Consider the following 19,268-nt stretch of genomic DNA (forward strand, 5'->3'; position numbering starts at 1 on the left):
CCCCATAACGGGGTGCATCGCATTGAACAGCCATAACTTCATCAATTGTGCAGCGATTTTCACGCACTCAGTCTTATTCAACGCAAAAATGAATGAACTTTGATCAGAAATTCAGTAATTGTTTATTGTTATGTACAGGTGCCTTTTTGAATTCCATTTGCGTAAATAATATAGTATCCTTTTTATTATATTATATATGCCATTCCCTAAACTAGAGCTTTGTCACAGACGTGACGTATACCCCCACGTGCCGCATTGACACAGACTATTTTGCATGCTGTCTTCACAAAACAAGAGAATCTAATTTATGGCAATTTTTAAGAATTATTATGCCATTATCATTTATGGCCATTTCAACTTTTAAAATCTTGAATTCTTTGGCATGAAATGCCGTCCAATGACTGTGAACAAAATTAATGTACAGAGTCATTTTAAAATCTCACCATTTTTTTACTTGAACTCCAAGTGTGACCTTGACCTTGGAGATATCGATGTAATTCTTTCGCATGACACATCCTCTAATGATTGTGAACAAATGTACCAGGTAATTTTAAAATCTCATTATAAATGACATAGTTATGGCCCGGAAAAGATCATTTATGGCCATTTTTGACCTTTGAACTCACAGTGTGACCTTGACGTTGCAGATATCGACGTAATTCTTTCGCGCGACACACCGTCCAATTATGGTGAACAAATGTGTCAAATGATTTTAAAATCCCACAATGAACAACATAGTTATGGCCCGGACAAGCTAATTTATGGCCATTTTTTACCTTTGCACTCAAAGTGTGACCTTGACATTGGAGATATCGACGTAATTCTTTCGCGTGACACAATGTGCAATGATAGTGAACAAATGTGCCAAATGACTTTAAAATCTCACAATAATGACAAAGTTATGGCCCGAGAAGATCATTAATGGCCATTTTTGACCTTTGAACTCAAAAAGTGACCTTGACCTTTGAGATATTGACGTAATTCTTTCGCGCGACACACTGTCCAATGATGACAAACAAATATGCCTAATGATTTTTAAATCTCACAATGAACAACATAGTTATTGCCCGGAGAAGCTCATTTTTTATCTTTAAACTCAAAGTGTGACCTTGACCTTGGAGATATTGACGTAATTTTTTCGCGCAACACACCGTCGATGATGGTGAACGAATTTGCCAAATGATTTTAAAATCTCACAATAAATGATAAAGTTATGGCCCGGACAAGCATTTGACCTTTGAACTCCAAGTGTGACCTTGACCTTTGAGATATTGACATACTTTTTTCACACAACACACCATCCCATGACAGTGAACAAATGTACCAAGTAATTTTTAAATCTAACAATAAATGACAAAGTTTTGGTCCGGACAAACTTTCGGTTTAAAACACACTAAGTGACCCTGTGACCTAGTTTTTGACCCGGCATGACCCATATTCAAACTTGACCTAGAAATCATCAAGATACAACTTGTGAACAAGTTTGGTGAAGCTCCGATGAAGTTTTGGGACAGACGGACCGACAAACCGACAGACAGACCGACAAAGTGACTCCTATATTACCAATGGTAATGAGGGTATAATTAACCCATTGAGCTAAAAACTGGGGGTGAAAAACCCAATTAAGCTCAAAAGTAGGGGGTGAAAATGTTTGCTAAAACTATTGAATTTACAAAAACCTTATTGTTGTGAAAAACAGGGGGTTATTACCCAAGATACCCCAAAAGTTATCTATAACCCTGTGAAATCATTGTTAAGTTATCAAAAACCAACAGTAAATAATTTTTTTATAAAGTATCGTATGAACATGGCTCGGGCAAACGAGGTTTGATGCAAAGTACCATACCAGTTTTTGCCTTTACAGTAAGCTATGGCAAATCATGTGCAGACCGCACAGGCTAATCATGGTCGGAACTTTCCATTTTTACAAGGAAGTGTCCTCTAAGAACAAATCCAGTCTAGGCAAAAAGTGTCGTCCATGATTAGCCTGTGTAGATTGCGTAAGCTACTCTGGATGCACACATAACACACATGCATTTAGCCTGTGTAGATTGCGTAAGCTACTCTGGATGCACACATAACACACATGCATTTAGCCAAGTTTGCCCAGAACGTGGCTACATAATTGTTTATTTATCATTAAACAACATTTAATTAAAGTTAATTTATTATGTAACATATGTCGATCTGAACAGTTTCATGGTATATAAAAAACATACTGCAGCAGAACTCCGTCTCTATCTAACATCCAATGAACACACCCACACCCCATTGCTTACATATTTCTCCAAGTATATTGTCTGATTCTCCATCAAGGCTTTCATCAGTCGCATCAGGTAGATCAACAGGGCCAAGTTGTTCTGTACTATGTTCACCTTTACCTGAAACACAAAACAACACATTTTCCTAAGCTCTTGGAAAATAGGGCCTAATGCATGGGCGTAAAGAGTCGCCACAGATTAGCATGTGCAGTCTGCACAAGCGAATCAGGGGCATCCCTTTCAACTTTTCTCGAGTTGTTCATTTAAGGAAATCTGTTCTAAACAAGAATCCAGTCAAGGTGGATAGTGTTGTCCCTGATAAGCCTGAGCACAGGCTAATCAGTGACAACACTTTACGCACACGCATAAAGCCCTGTTTAAGCCCACTTTATAAAGCCCTGTTTAAGCCCACTTTATAAAGCCCTGTTTAAGCCCACTTTATAAAGCCCTGTTTAAGCCCACTTTATAAAGCCCTGTTAAAGTCCACTTTATAAAGCCCTGCTTAAGCCCACTTTATAAAGCCCTGTTTAAGCCCACTTTATAAAGCCCTGTTTAAGCCCACTTTATAAAGACCTGTTTAAGTCCACTTTATAAAGCCCTGTTTAAGTCCACTTTATAAAGCCCTGTTTAAGCCCACTTTATAAAGCTCTGTTTAAGCCCACTGTGTAAAGCCCTGTTTAAGCCCACTTTATAAAGCCCTGTTTAAGCCCACTTTATAAAGCCCTGTTTAAGCCCACTTTATAAAGCCCTGTTTAAGCCCACTTTATAAAGCCCCGTTTAAGCCCACTTTTCCCAGAATGAGGCTAATAATTATAATTTTCTACAATTGCTTGATTGCAAATCTTCTTTTAAAGCCCCTGTGCACAAACAGACTTACTCCCTCAGACACAAATGCAGTGAAGTGTGGCACTCAAGACTTACACCCTCAGACACAAATGCAGTGAAGTGTGGCATTCAAGACTTACTCCCTCAGACACAAATGCAGTGAAGTGTGGTACTCAAGACTTACTCCCTCAGACACAAATGCAGTGAAGTGTGGCACTCAAGACTTACACCCTTAGACACAAATGCAGTGATGTGTGGTACTCAAGACTTACACCCTCAGACACAAATGCAGTAAAGTGTTGCATTCAAGACTTACTCCCTAAGACACAAATGCAGTGATGTGTGGCACTCAAGACTTACTCCCTCAGACACAAATGCAGTGAAGTGTGGCACTCAAGACTTACTCCCTCAGACACAAATGCAGTGAAGTTTGGCATTCAAGACTTACTCCCTCAGACACAAATGCAGTGAAGTGTGGCATTCAAGACTTACTCCCTCAGACACAAATGCAGTGAAGTGTGGCATTCAAGACTTACTCCCTCAGACACAAATGCAGTGAAGTGTGGCATTTAAGACTTACTCCCTCAGACACAAATGCAGTGAAGTGTGGTGTTCAAGACTTACACCCTCAGACACAAATGCAGTGAAGTGTTGCACTCAAGACTTACTCCCTCAGACACAAATGCAGTGAAGTGTGGTACTTAAGACTTACACCCTCAGACACAAATGCAGTGAAGTGTGGCAGCATCTGGTGCAAGCCAGGGTCGGTGGCAAGGGACTGGAGAGCCTCCGACCTCTTAGTTTCGTCTGAGCCTACACACGCCTCTGTGATCTCCTTGTAGTACAGTTGCTGCTCCTGTTGATGAACACGATAAGGTTTTCTAAAGCCTCATTGTGGGAAGCCTGGGCTTTATGCATGTGGATTGAGTGTCTTCCCAGATAAGTCTGTCCACACAGGCTAATCAGAGAAACACTTTCTGCTTTTATGGAATCTGCAAAAAAACTTAACCTACATGCATAAAGCCTAGTTTTTCCATATCCAGGCTCTGGGCATAGATAATATATGGAAAATAGCTATGTAAAAGGTTCATGAAAATTGGGCAAAAAAAAATCAAAAACAATTTAGTGTCTACAAACTAGAGTGTAAACAAGGTTTTACTATAGCAATATAAGGACAAAAAACCGTCGGAGACGGGTGATGCTCCCCAAAGGTTTTTTTTTGTCACAATATTGCATTATATATTCAGATAAAAGGAAACGTCTTGAGGGCACAGTAGTTGGGGGGACAATAATTTTTCTATAGAAAAGGGCCATAGCTCTGTGAAAAATCATCCGACCAGAACTCACTGATAATATGCACATCTCCTCTTGGTAGTGAAGCTTCCCATAAAGTTTCATTTAATTTTGGTCATTAGTTGCTGAGAAATAGCCCGGACAAGAATTGCACTATATGTACAGTTAATGGAAATTTTCAAAGTGCCATAACTCTGTGAAAAATCATCCGACCAGAACCGGCTGATAATATGCACATCTCCTCTTGGTAGTGAAGCTTCCCATAAAGTTTCATTGAATTCCTGTCCTTAATTGCTGAGAAATAGCCCGGACAAAAAATGTGCACGGATGGACGGACACAGGGACGGACAGACGAAGCGGCGACTATATGCTCCCCCCAAATTTTTTTGGGGGAGCATAAAAAATACCTTACCTCCTGGGGCCATGTTTTTCAACCAAATAGAACCCTTTTTGCACTCGTCCAAGATATCATGGGGAAAAATTCTCTGACCTAGTTTCATGAAGATAAAACAATAAATGTGGCCTCTAGAGTGTTAACAATGCAAATGTTGATGACACACGTCTCACCGAACAACGGACAAAAGGCGATCACCAAAGCTCACCAGGAGCTGGTTGTGAGCTAAAAATGTGTTAAATTTTACACTAATGCCTTGTCTAAATGCAAGTGGAAACATAAATGAGTGCTGGGTGGATAGTCTTTATGTGAATTGTTTTAAAAACTAGTGACCTCAAAATCAATAGGGGTCATCTGCGAGTCATGATCAATCTACCCATGAAGTTTCATGATCCTAGGCGTATGCGTTCTTGAGTTATCATTCAAAAACCATTTTACTATTTCGGGTCACCGCGACCTTGACCTTTGACTTAGTGACCTCAAAATCAATAGGGGTCATCTGCGAGTCATGATCAATGTACCTATGAAGTTTCATGATCCTAGGCCCAAGCGTTCTTGAGTTATCGTCTGACAACCACCTGGTGGACGGACCGACAGACCGACCGACAGACCGACCGACCGACATGAGCAAAGCAATATACCCCCTCTTCTTCGAAGGGGGGCATAATAACTCTTAAAATACAGGAGATTGAATTATGGGTTATATGAGCTGCACACTCCTTACCTACCTTTTCAGTTCCTAGTTGTTAACTTTTAAGGATCTTTGGCTAAGGTACAGAAGCAGGACTGTGCACAAATCAACAAATGGCAATACCTCTTAAACTAGGGGAGAACAAGTTAACATTCTTGTGCACTGCATATCCCCTCAAAATTATCTACCAACCAATTAAGTTTCACATTGATACCTAGTTAAGTTGTAGAAATATGCTCCGAACAAAATTAAAATGCAAAAGAAACATATTTTGACAAATAAAAGGGCTATAACTCCATAGTGCCTATTGAGATTTGGCTGATCATTTAACTTGGCCTCCAACTTATACCAATAAACATTTGCACAAAGTTTGGAGACAATCGTTCTAAAAATTATTGAGTTACAGAGCAGAAACCAGAAACAGCAGACTGACTGACCACTGGACAGTGTGGAAACTAAATGCTTCCCTTTAGGGACATAAAAAAGTTCATTTAATCAGAACTTGTATTTCATCCAACATGATCCAGTTGCAAATTTACCTAGATATTATAAAGACAAAAATTAATATCAAGTTTCAAGAAGACTCAATAATCAACGGAGCTCTTTTCTGTGTTAACTGGGCTTAATGAATTTGCATTAATCGCCACAGTCTTTTCATTGACATCACTTTTAGCCTTAACTGTTTGTGCTTTTGTTGATGAAAAACTTCTTTAACCCTTTCAGTGCGGGAACCGAATTTTGAAGGCCTTTGCAAACAGTTTGGATCCAGATGAGACGCCACAGAACGTGGCGTCTCATCAGGATCCAAACTGTTTGATATTCTGATAGTATTCTTTGAAAAAAATCCAAGAAAATACTAATTTTAGAAATTCAGCAGACAACATTTTAGCAGATGAAAAATTTCCCAGCATGCAAAGGGTAAAGAGTAAATTCTACTAAGTGAAAAGTGTTGAATATTGAACAGGCAAATCTGGGACGATGCTTTACGCACACTCGATAAGCCTAGTATTCCCAGAACAAGATTCAATGTGTCATGGACACTGGCTTACCACAGACAGTTCATGAACGCTGAGCTCCTTCATCCTGACCAGGTCTGATACACCTTTAGGCTTCTGCTTCCGCTTGCCTATGTCCGCGCCAGGCTTGACCCCTGCCTTGTGACTCTTGTCTATCATTGCTGGGCAAAGTTACAAATTGTTTTAGATTTTTTTCAATTTAATTTCTTTCAAAATGCCAATATACCCCCAGATGATTTCGGAATTTTAACAACTGTGTCATTCATGCAGCTTAAATCCCTAGTCAATTTATGAATGAATTTTTAAAGGGAATTGTTTTCTATATTTGCAGAATCATTCCTCATGAAGCTTTAATTGTTTGAATTAGGAAAATTCTTAAATCACAAAAGGTACATGATAGTGATAAAAACTTCAAGGGTTTATAAACAAAACTATTCTGGTGACATTTCTAATAAATTGCTTATTCAAAGTACTTTCTTGCTCTAACACATGTAACTTAAATATTTAGTTTGTCATTTCCAACTGTATATGGGTTAAAGAATATAAAAACAAGCAAATTTGTTGAATTGATATCCCCCGCAAATATGCCTCTGGAAACAAAAGTGTTATATTTGACACTCAAAAAAGCATTTTTTCAAGATACAAACGGCCATTACTCCTTTATTAACAGATGGTGTACAATGCTATTTGGCATGCATCATCCTCTTATCCATATAATATATACTCATACCAAGTTTCAATGAAATCCGCCAAAGCACTTCAAAGATATGGCTCCGGACACAAAAGTGCCGGACGGACGGAAAGAAAGACAGACGGACAACGCCAAAACAATTTCCCTCCACCTATGGCGGGGGATAATAACCAGGGACAAAATTGTCACAAAACCAGGTTTTCAATATGAAATTTTTTTTGATAATGGAAGACAACTCAAACTGAACTAATTGTTCAAAGTTACACCCCTTGTTTGAAAATAAATCTATTTTTAGCCATGGCGACCTTGACCTCGGAGATATTGACATAATATTTTCGTGCAACACACCGTACAATGATGGTGAACAAATGTGCAAAATGATTTTAAAATCTCACCATGAATGACATAGTTATGGCCCAGACAAGCTCTTTTATGGCCATTCTTGACCTGACCTTGACCTTGGTGATATTGACGTAATTCTTTCGCGCGACACACTGTCTAATGATGGTGAACAAATGTGCCAAATGATTTTAAAATCTCACGATGAACGATAAAGTTATGGCCAGTACAAGCTTGTTCCGCCCGCCTGCCAGCCTGCCGACATTCGCCATTCTAATCAACAGATTTTTCCAATTTTTTGTTCAAAAATAAAGAGGGTCGGGAGAGGGAAAGCAAACAGGAGCAGGATTCAAAACTCTTCTAATTTGCTATAGATCTTTCCCAATTGAAAATATGTATTTTCAAAACGTTGTAGACAGACATTGGTAGGCTTTATTACAAATCCCATAAAAAAATGCTTCCAAATCTACATACTTTTCACACTTGTGTCCAGTATTTCCATTTTCTGTTGGTCTTTCGTAGCAGGTGGAGGGTTCTCTGGAATAGCGGGCTGCTCCCCATCAATACAAAGCCAATGTGCTGAAATGCAGAGCTGTTTGATGAGACTATAGTTGATACAGAGTCGGTCTGCTGAAATACAGAGCTGTTTTATGAGACTAGGGTAGATACAGAGTCGGTCTGCTGAAAATACAGAGCTGTTTTATGAGACTAGAGTTGATACAGAGTCAGTCTGCTGAAAAAACAGCTGTTTTAGGACAAGAGTTGATACAGAGTCAGTCTGCTGAAAATACAGAGCTGTTTTATGAGACTAGGATTGATACAGAGTCAGTCTGCTGAAAATACAGAGCTGTTTTATGAGACTAGGGTTGATACAGGGTCAGTGTGCTGAAAATACAGAGCTGTTTTATGAGACTACGATTGATACAGAGTCAGTGTGCTGAAAATACAGAGCTGCATAATGAAACTTAATCGGATCAATTTACAGCCAGTAGGCTGTAAATGCAGACTTGCATAGTACAACAAGAAATGTGTCTACAGGACACGGATGCCCCCAACTGTAACTTTGTCACCATGTAAAAGCATAACTGTGTAAACCCTTGGTAGAAGTTATAAGCTTTTTTCAAATCCTAAACGCAGATTTCGAACCTAAACGCGTACCCTAAGTTCAAGGTCAAGGTCACAGGGGTCAAAATTTGTGTGCGTATGGAAAGGCCTTGTCCATATACACATGCATGCCAAATATGAAATTGCTATCTGAAGCGACATAGAAGTTATGAGCATTTTTCGAAATCTAAACGCAAAGTGTGACGGACAGACGGACGGACAGACGAACGGACAGTCTGATCACTATATGCCCTCCTTCAGGGCATAAAAATGTCTTAGAATATCAAAATAAATCAGAAAGCCACATAAACTAGAGGGCAGACAACATGCTTAATCCTTGAAATGCACTAAGTGACCCCGTGACCTAGTTTTTGACCCGGCATGACCCATATTCGAACTTGACCTAGATATTGTCTTGATGCAACTTCTGACCAAGTAAGTAAAGATCAGATGAAAACTACTTCAATTAGAGAGCGGACACCATGCCAAATCCTTGAAATGCACTAAGTGACCCCGTGACCTAGTTTTTGACCCGGCATGACCCATATTCGAACTTGACCTAGATATTGTCTGGATACAACTTCTGACCAAGTTTGGTAAAGAACAGATGAAAACTATTTGAATTAGAGAGCGGACACGAAGTGTGACCGACCGACTGACCGACCGACGGACAGTGCGAAAACTATATACCCCCTTTTCTTCGAAATGGGGGCATAAAAAGCTAACAAGACCTTTTCCTGTCCCCAAAAATCCATCAAAACTTAAGTTATAAAGCACAAACTCTTTTGCTACTTCTAGTAACAGTGTACTTGCCCCAAAATGCGTTCACTTGGTAGATCTGAATGTAACCTACCACCACACAAAATTTCAGTACAATTTCTCAATAATTACTGAAGTAATTGAAAATAATTGTTTATCTAATTTTAGCACCCTAGACCTTGACCAAAGTGAGTCGAAGTGACTCCAAATGAAACCTCAAGCAACATGAAGGTCTACATGTTAGATAGAGATAGGAGTTCACAAACATTGAATTGAAGTACAAAAACAGACAATATTCTGCTACATTGCAGGTCAGAGTGGTGGGCCTTGGGCAGTGCCTTTGCAGGATGATTCTGAAGACATGGGTACAGTTTTCATAACAACAAGAGCTGTCAACATAGGATGACAAATGCCCCCTATAAACGCTTGATAGAAGTTATGAGCTTTTTTAGAAACCTAAACGCAGATTTCGAAAAACCTAAACGCGGACCCTAAGTTCAAGGTCACAGGGGTTATAAATTTTGTGCGTATGGAAAGGCCTTGTCCATATACACATGCATACCAAATATGAAGGTTATATCTCAAGGGACATAGAAGTTATGAGCATTTTTTGAAACCTAAACGCAAAGTGTGACGGAAAGACGGACAGACAGACGGACAGTCCGATCACTATATGCCACCTTTTCTTCGAAAAGGGGGCATAAAAATCTGTATCAGTTACAGAGACATGTACTTGTTGCTCACAAACTTTAGCCTGAATATCAACGTGAAACCTTAACCTGACTTTTTAAAGTACAAAATGGGGCATGATTCTGCTAAACGGCTGGTCACAGTTCAAGTCTCAGATAGTGACTGTACATGTACATAAAGACCCTAAACACATATACGTAAAGTTTTATTTCAATATCTGTAGCAGATACAAATACATGAAGTAATTGCACTCAAACAATAACATGAACTTTCTAAATACAACTAGACATGTGTATAAAAGAAATGGATGCTGCCCCATTCAAAGTAAAACAAGACATGTGTTTATAGGGCAGGGATGCCCCCACATTCAGAATACAACAAGACATGTGTCCATTGGGCATGGGGACGCCTCTACTTTCCACTTTAGTTTCAAAACTCTGTTTATATCATAAACAAGAGTTACGCGGTCGGAGATGACCGCATTGAAGCCGGATTTTTGATTTAAATGACAGGAAAGTACCTTTCGTGTTTTTGTCAATGCAATACTTAAATTACTGAAATATTGTTCAAAGGTCAAAATGAAATGTAAGTACTTTTCAAGGCATGAGCAAACCTTGTGTTATGTTTTGAATGCATGCATATACATGAACAACAATAACATTTAAGGTCACAAATATGAACTTGAATTGACAATTAGGAAAGTTTGATCTCAATTTTTTTATTAGCAAATTAGTAACATATTGTTTGAAGTTTCCATCAATTTCATTATCAAATTGACCTTGACCTTCAAATGAATGACATTGAAATGACCAGTGGTCATCTTCTAGTACTGGCCAATCTTTATTTCAAGTTTGAAGACTCTAGGTACAAGCATACCAAAGTTATAACATGAAATAAGAACTTTAACATTTTTACATTCAAGGTCACAGTGACCTTGACCTTCAAATGAATGACCTTGAAATGTCCAGTGGTTACTTACTAGTTCTGGCCAACCTTCATGTCAAGTTTCAAGACTCTAGGTCCAAGCATACCAAAGTTATAACAACTTTAACATTTTTACATTCAAGGTCACAGTGACCTTGACCTTCAAATGAATGACCTTGAAATGTCCAGTGGTTACTTACTAGTTCTGGCCAACCTTCATGTCAAGTTTCAAGACTCTAGGTCCAAGCATACCAAAGTTATAACAACTTTAACATTTTTATATTGAAGGTCACAGTGACCTTCACCTTCAAATGAATGACCTTGAAATGACCAGTGGTCATCTGTTAATCCTGGCCAACCTTCATGTCAAGTTTGAAGACTCTAGGTCCAAGCATACCAAAGTTATACCATGAAATAAGAACTTTAACATTTTTACATTCAAGGTCACAGTGACCTTGACCTTCAAATGAATGACCTTGAAATGACCAGTGGTTACTAACTAGTTATGGCCAACCTTCATGTCAAGTTTCAAGACTCTAGGTCCAAGCATACCAAAGTTATAACAACTTTAACATTTTTTATATTGAAGGTCACAGTGACCTTGACCTTCAAATGAATGACCTTGAAATGACCAGTGGTCATCTGTTAATCCTGGCCAACCTTCATGTCAAGTTTGAAGACTCTAGGTCCAAGCATACCAAAGTTATACCATGAAATAAGAACTTTAACATTTTTACATTCAAGGTCACAGTGACCTTGACCTTCAAATGAATGACCTTGAAATGACCAGTGGTTACTAACTAGTTATGGCCAACCTTCATGTCAAGTTTCAAGACTCTAGGTCCAAGCATACCAAAGTTATAACAACTTTAACATTTTTTATATTGAAGGTCACAGTGACCTTGACCTTCAAATGAATGACCTTGAAATGACCAGTGGTCATCTGCTAATCCTGGCCAACCTTCATGTCAAGTTTGAAGACTCTAGGTCCAAGCATACCAAAGTTATACCATGAAATAAGAACTTTAACATTTTCGAGCACGCCGCCCCGCCCGCCCCCCCCGCCCGCCCGCCCGACAACATCAATCTATAAGCCGAGATTTTTTCGAAAAAAATCCGGCTAACAAGCTGCTTGTGGCCAAAGTTGACTTTTTAACTCTATGAAGCTTACTTGTATAGGTCATTGATGATTCTATTGAGTGAAAATGGCTTAAGCGGCCTGAAAACAGCCAAAATACTCAAATGCAGGTCTACGTAATGAGAATATCTATGTCTAGAAAGAATTGCTTGATTCAATAAAAATACACTATATGAAAACAAGAAGGCTCTATTTATAATGTGCTTTTGTTTTAAAGAAAATCTTGCAGAAATATCCATTAAATACTGAGTTAATTGTGACAAAACATTTTACTCATTTTCACTCATATTCAATTTAAACTAAATTAATGTCAAGTTTGTAGAAGCTAGAAGGTGCATATTAACAGATATTAACCATGATTGCGATAATATACCTTTCATGGAAATATCCAATGGGACTTTTGGAAGGGTAGAGTTAATGACTTCTGAAAGATCCAGCTCTTTATCTTCAGTAAAGTGCAGTTCTCTACCGCCACCACTTGCATATCGGAATGGCACCATATCAGGAGTATGAAAGCCATAAAGTGGCTGAAAGTACATTGAAACTATGGTTTAATATGCACATGGACACAATATTGAATATACTAATATCTGGTCTTATCAATGATTAACTTATATAAAGGCAGAATTTAGAATAAAAAGTATACACAATTCTGAAATCAGTATTAAAACTGAAAAACTTTCACCCATGTACACATATGCAGGAAAAGTCATATTCAGCCCAGTGTGTTTATTAATTGCAAGGAAATTATTGATATCTTTATGATAAACAATGTAATTATGAAAATCTATAAGTAAAAGAAAATATCATACCCATCAATAACATTAAACAAAAATCTACATCAATCATCATCATTATGAAAGCTCTTTTCTTTAAGTTTTATCAAAGTCTATATAAACAATACTGAAATATTTTAATCTGCAATTTGTGTACTTTATTTTTGTAGTTAATTCCTTACCTCCACATTATAAACTCTCAGTGCATTGTCAAAGTCTCCACAGGTGAGCTTACACCGCTTGCTGTGGTACATAAATTTGGTTGCTTCCTGCAATAGAAAACAGTGTTTTTTTATGGCAATTTTGGGGCCGATATTTCGCCCCATTTCCCTAAAAAAAGAGTATATATTTTTTCCCAATTTTGCAGAAAGAATCCCTTCCAGAAGTTAAAAAAAATAGTATAAAAAAAATATTAGAAAGAACTCTCTAATGATAAATATATCTCAAATTAATTTCATAAACAACTAACAAAGTATATGAAAAAATTAATATGATTTTGAATTATTATAAAGAGTTATATTCAATTAGTTTTTCCCGACATCTGTGGACTTTTCATATGAATTGCATTTTCCAAAAATGGCCAGGAAAAGACCTGATGTTTCTATATTGTGTCAATATTTGTTGATAAAAACATTCCAATTTGGTCCATTTTATTGATAAAAAAATGCTCAAATTTGCCATTTTATCGATTAAAAAATCCCAATTAGACTCAAAATGGCTAGGAAAACTGAGACTGTGCATGAAGGCTGAACTGTCTGAAACTAATGATGAAAAATCATTGATATATATTTAAGAAAAAGGACAGAGAAATTCAGCTTTGAATATTACATTCATACGTACATGTGTATTCACATAATAAATATCATAACATATAAAAGAGTGAATTTTTAATTTTCCCCTTTTCCTAAAAAACGACGCGTTTTTCTCCTTTGGACGGGCCCCGCCACTATTCCCCTATTTGTAAAAAAAACAACAATGGAAAATATACTTTTATACATGCAAATCCATAAAAATTCAAATTAGGCTGACAGAACAAATATAACTACTACAAACACCCCTGTTCATTAATAAGGAGAAAGAATTATGAATAACCAATTTAATAATGAATAAAAAAACATATATAAAACTGCCAATCAGTTTATTTACAGCCTTCTTACATTGTAATGGGGAAGTAACTAGTCAATGAAGAAAGAATTGCCTTAGTGTCAAACCCTGCATCACATAAACAGAATAGTAACCCAGGGCCCTCTCTTGCTGCCAGGGGAAGCCACCCACAGCCGTCAGGAGGGGGAATTTTCGTGTTGATAACCTTTTATGAGGGATTTTTTACGTAGTCTCTTATTACTTCATTTTTTTTGTACATGTTTGCACTATAATATTTTAATGTGATTTACATAGATATACATTTAATCAAAGGTTACATGTAGTAGCACGATACCAGCTGGCAACATAGGTATAAAAGTAGGGGGGAATTTTTAGCTGAAATAGGGGAAAAAAGTATACTTTTTTCATGGGGGAAGCCGCCAATATTAGGCGGTAATAAGTGCAAAACGAGGGCCCTGTAACTGATATGTGAAATGAAATAGGTTAAGGGTTAACATAACAAATAAGTGTTAGTAGGGTACAATCTATTAATTAAGGTACAGGTGCAAAAAAAAAAGAGCAGGATGTTCAAATGTATTGGTCATGTTGCCTGTTGATCACTAAATGCAAAATAGACTGAGTTACAAAACATATACTATCAACTTGCCAATAGAGAATCACATGTCAAAACACGTTAAATATTTCCATTAGAATTTTGTCCTTTTGGCATTTGTGTATATATGACAAGATGTAAAAATAATTGATATTATATCATTTTTCTGTATTATCATTTTTCTGTATTATCATTTTCTGTATTATCATTTTTCTGTATTATCATTTTGCTGCAGTACACTTTAGATTTTTTGCATCTATAATCTATAAAATAAACAGTTTATAACGCTGTCATTTAACCACATTTCAGATTAAAAAAGGTTTCATTGAAAATAAATAAACATTATTTATAACAAGGGCTGTTTGTAAAACATGCATGCCCCCCATATGGGCTGTCAGTTGTAGTGGCAGCCATTGTATGAATACGTTTTTGTCACTGTGACCTTGACCTTTGACCTAGTGACCTGATAATCAATAGGGGTCATCTGCAAGTCATGATCAATGTACCTATGAAGTTTCATGATCCTAGGCGTAAGCATTCTTGAGTTATCATCAGGAAACCATTTTACTGTTTCCAGGCACTGTGACCTTGACCTTTGACCTAGTGACCTGAAAATAAATAGGGGTCATCTGCCAGTCATGATCAATGTACCTATGAAGTTTTATGATCCTAGGCGTAAGCATTCTTGAGTTATCATCTGGGAACCATTTTACTATTTCGAGTCACTGTGACCTTGACCTTTGAATTAGTGACCTGAAAATCAATAGGGGTCATCTGACAGTCATGATCAATGTACCTATGAAGTTTCATGATCCTAGGCGTAAGCATCATGATCAATGTACCTATGAAGTTTCATGACCCTAGGCGTAAGCATTCTTGAGATATCATCCGGAAACCATTTTACTGTTTCGAGTCACTGTGACCTTGACCTTTGACCTAGTGACCTGAAAATCTTTAGGGGTCATCTGCCAGTTATGATCAATGTATTTATGAAGTTTCATGATCCTAGGCCTAAGCATTCTTGAGTTATCATCCGGAAACCATTTTACTATTTCGAGTCACTGTGACCTTGACCTTTGACCTAGTGACCTGAAAATCTATAGGGGTCATCTGCCAGTAATAATCAAAGAACCTATGAAGTTTCATGATCCTAGGCCTAAGCGTTCTTGAGCTAACATCCGGAAACCATCTGGTGGACGGACCGACCGACCGACATGTGAAAAACAATATACCCCCTCTTCTTCGAAGGGGGGGCATAATAAAATGATGTACACAAAAGAACTCACTATCGCCAATAAAGGATCACTGTTTACAACATTACAGCGTTTTTTTCCCCCAAAGGGGAAAGGTACCTGTACCCCTACAATTGGGAAATTTTCGACTCGTGAAATCTTCAAATTGGGAAAAAAACGAGTCGCAAAATTAATGAATTGGGAAAAAATTCGAGACGCAAAATTGATGAATTGGGAATCTTTAAAATGCATTGTATCTATCATTAGGAGCTATATTCTGCATCACAGAGCATTATAAGCTATAGGTTTTAACAGAAAAACTACAAGTGATGATATTTTGACAATCATATCAAGTCATGTGAAAATTGTGCACTTCAGTAGGAATGTGCCTGTCAATGGAAAAACATATATCTTCTAGTGATAGGCATAATCACTGATGTTGCATAAAAACTAATATTAACAAGGGACAAAATTGTCACAAAACCAGGTTTTCATTGTGAAAAAAAAATCTGATAAAGGGAGAAAACTCAAACTGAACTTTTGAAATGACCAAAAAAAATTAACCCCCTTTGTAAGTTTTTTTTTTTTTTTTAAATCTATTTTTAGTCGTGGCGACCTTGACATTGGAGATATTGACGTGAATCTTTCGTGGGACACACCGTCCCATGATGGTGAACAAATGTGCCAAATGATTTTAAAATCTCACAATGAATGACATAGTTATGGCCAGGACAAGCTCATTTATGGCCATTTTTGACCTTTGAACTCAAAGTGTGACCTTGACCTTGGAGATATCGACGTAATTATTTCGCGCGACACACCGTCCAATGATGGTTAACAAATGTGCCAAATGATTTTAAAATCTGACGATGAACGACATAGTTATGGCTCGGACAAGCTCATTTATGGCCATTTTTGACCTTTGAACTCAAAGTGTGACCTTGACCTTGGAGATATCGACGTAATTATTTCGCGCGACACACCGTCCAATGATGGTGAACAAATGTGCCAAATGATTTTAAAATCTGACAATGAACGACATAGTTATGGCCCGGACAAGCTTATTCCGCCAGCCCGCCAGCCCGCCAGCCAGCCAGCCAGCCCGCCAGCCAGCCAGCCCGCCCGCATTCGCCAATCTAATAACCAGTTTTTTCCTTCGGAAAACCTGGTTAATAATTTTGTTTAAGCCCTTGAAAGTCTCACAAGCCCTGCAATGTTTTATGTGAGTTAAATTAAAAACGTAAAAAACAAAACAAAAGCAACAACAATGGAACTTGGACTGGTTTGAAATCTTTCAACAATAGACAGTGAGAATAGCCACACATAACCAAAATGAGTTTTTAGAGTGGAATGCTTTAACCACAGGTACTTGAAAAAAAAATGTTGTCCTTGTATATAATATTATATATACCCAACAATTTTTTTCAAGTACCTGTGACTTTAACAACTATTTTCAAAGGTTAGTCTTATATTTTGTTTTGATTTTTTTTTCAAATCATCAAATAAGATATTAAGATCATCTACCATAAAATGCTAATGTATTTGTTGTAAATAACTATAGTATTTTACACACATGTCTTATTATTTTGAATTTTATGTTAAACTTGTATTTGTCTACATCCGTATCAGAATAGTTTCTGCTCGGATTTGTAAAACTATACATAGATCGTAAGTAATATGAGCATTTAACTCAATACGGTTATGTTTTTTAATGTCAACAAAAATTAGTGTTTAGAAACATTATTGATGTAAGGAAGACTGGTCTTTACGATGGAATTCTTTCACGGGAAAAATCGATAACTCGTCGCGGTTATGTAATCCAGTCACATTATACAGTTAAATCCGGTAATCTTGCGCGTCCAGTAATCTTGCGCAATCCAAAGTTTGCAAATTTCGCAGACGACGAATAGTTTTCTTAGGTTATGAAAGATGGAATATCACATTTTTAAGAAATAACAGATTTAAAGGGTACGTATTCAATGCAAAATAAAATTCGATCATTACATTTTAACACCGGTAGCGTCATCATCATACATTGAGCATGTATCGTAAACACTGACCTCCTTACGACAAATTCGAAATGAATCACACATTCCATGCAGTCTTTAGCGTTTTCATACTTAAAATAAAGAATTCCAACATTTAATTAAGCAATCCATTGCACAATATCCGATCAGTTATTGTATTTTTTGCCTTTTGGCTTTGAAAATATATCGATTCAGACGACATTGTCATAATTTCCCGCCATTCTGTCAAACCATATTTGGTATGATCTCCACATGCACAATGGCCTAGTTTTTATATTTTCTGTACAGTAATCTATGGAAGCATGATCGTGGTAAAATTAAACCTGTTAAGCATAAATATTTTTTTCACGCTAGAAATCAATTAATTTAACATGTTAATGTTTCTTTTGCTACAGTCAACGGAGTGCCACCACCATCATCAAAGAAACCGAAGTACAGCTATTAATCCACATTAAATTTGAATGGTTTTACAAACTGATTTTTTAAATAATTTTCTTGAATGTTTTTTGTCTTTAATTAGACACCATATGTCTACAATTTTGCCTAAATGAGGTCGTTACACCAAGTGCGCAAGATTACCGGACACTGTGATAGTTTGAAAATGTAGTGAGTCATATTTGTTTTGAAATCAAATCGGACAGTTCTTCACTGAATTAATCAGATATTTTTGGTGTTAATAAGCACATGAACTTCTTATTTTCATAATAAATTTAGATATTATGTTGTCAATTTATAAAAGAACATGTTTTAAAACCAATCGACCCTTAACTGCGCAAGATTACCGGACAGCATCGTACACAACGGTTAGAGTTGCGCTCCTTTGAAAAATTGTGTTTACAGTCAAACCTGAATTCAGCGGTCAGTCAAGGGAAATGATCAAAGTGACCGTTGTCCACAGGTGACCGTTGAATTCGGATCACAATTTTAAGAAGGTTGGCCAGTTGGTAGTATTACTACGTCGTTACCCCACCCAGTCGTTTGCATACAGTGTAAAACAAATGCTCATTGCATTAACAAAGCATAATAACAGCATTAACTTACGCGTGCATATTGAATAATAGAGAATAATATCTTTTAGATTGATTTTATTTCATAATGTTAAATTAAACAATGACTTTATCAACGCTGGTATAATTGTTTTCTCATGCATCTCATTCATTCAGTAAATAACGTCCGTAAAAGTCTAAAAAGCGGATTCGGTGTCATAAACCGATAGTACGGTGTAATTGTACCGTTCTAATTCAAAGAAATAGCGGTCATTTAATATCGCGATAATTACTTTCAACAAGTCATAAACTCTGATAAATTTTCTTTAGAAGATACACCCACAATTATCCCCGGAAAAGAAACCTTCTCAACACCTTATAATTTGTTTACTCGCAGCGGGCCGCTTTTATAATATCATAGACAAT

General features: G+C 37.1%; 2 protein-coding genes across 2 annotated transcripts in view; both read right to left on the reverse strand.

Moving 5' to 3' along the window:
• Window positions 1-19,268, reverse strand: part of LOC127836198 (mannose-6-phosphate isomerase-like) — a 244,469-nt gene that overhangs the window by 65,684 nt on the left and 159,517 nt on the right. The window lies entirely within an intron of this gene.
• Window positions 1-19,268, reverse strand: part of LOC127836196 (transcription initiation factor TFIID subunit 6-like) — a 29,552-nt gene that overhangs the window by 8,345 nt on the left and 1,939 nt on the right. Inside the window, exons 2-7 of the mRNA XM_052362679.1 lie at window positions 13,084-13,170; window positions 12,499-12,652; window positions 7,985-8,089; window positions 6,514-6,641; window positions 3,799-3,942; window positions 2,280-2,381 (exon numbers count right to left, since the gene is read on the reverse strand). Of these exons, the coding sequence (XP_052218639.1) occupies window positions 2,280-2,381; window positions 3,799-3,942; window positions 6,514-6,641; window positions 7,985-8,089; window positions 12,499-12,652; window positions 13,084-13,170 (720 nt within the window). The remainder of the gene's footprint in view (window positions 1-2,279; window positions 2,382-3,798; window positions 3,943-6,513; window positions 6,642-7,984; window positions 8,090-12,498; window positions 12,653-13,083; window positions 13,171-19,268) is intronic.

This window comes from Dreissena polymorpha, chromosome 6, assembly GCF_020536995.1.
Source record: "Dreissena polymorpha isolate Duluth1 chromosome 6, UMN_Dpol_1.0, whole genome shotgun sequence".
NCBI lineage: Eukaryota > Metazoa > Mollusca > Bivalvia > Myida > Dreissenidae > Dreissena > Dreissena polymorpha.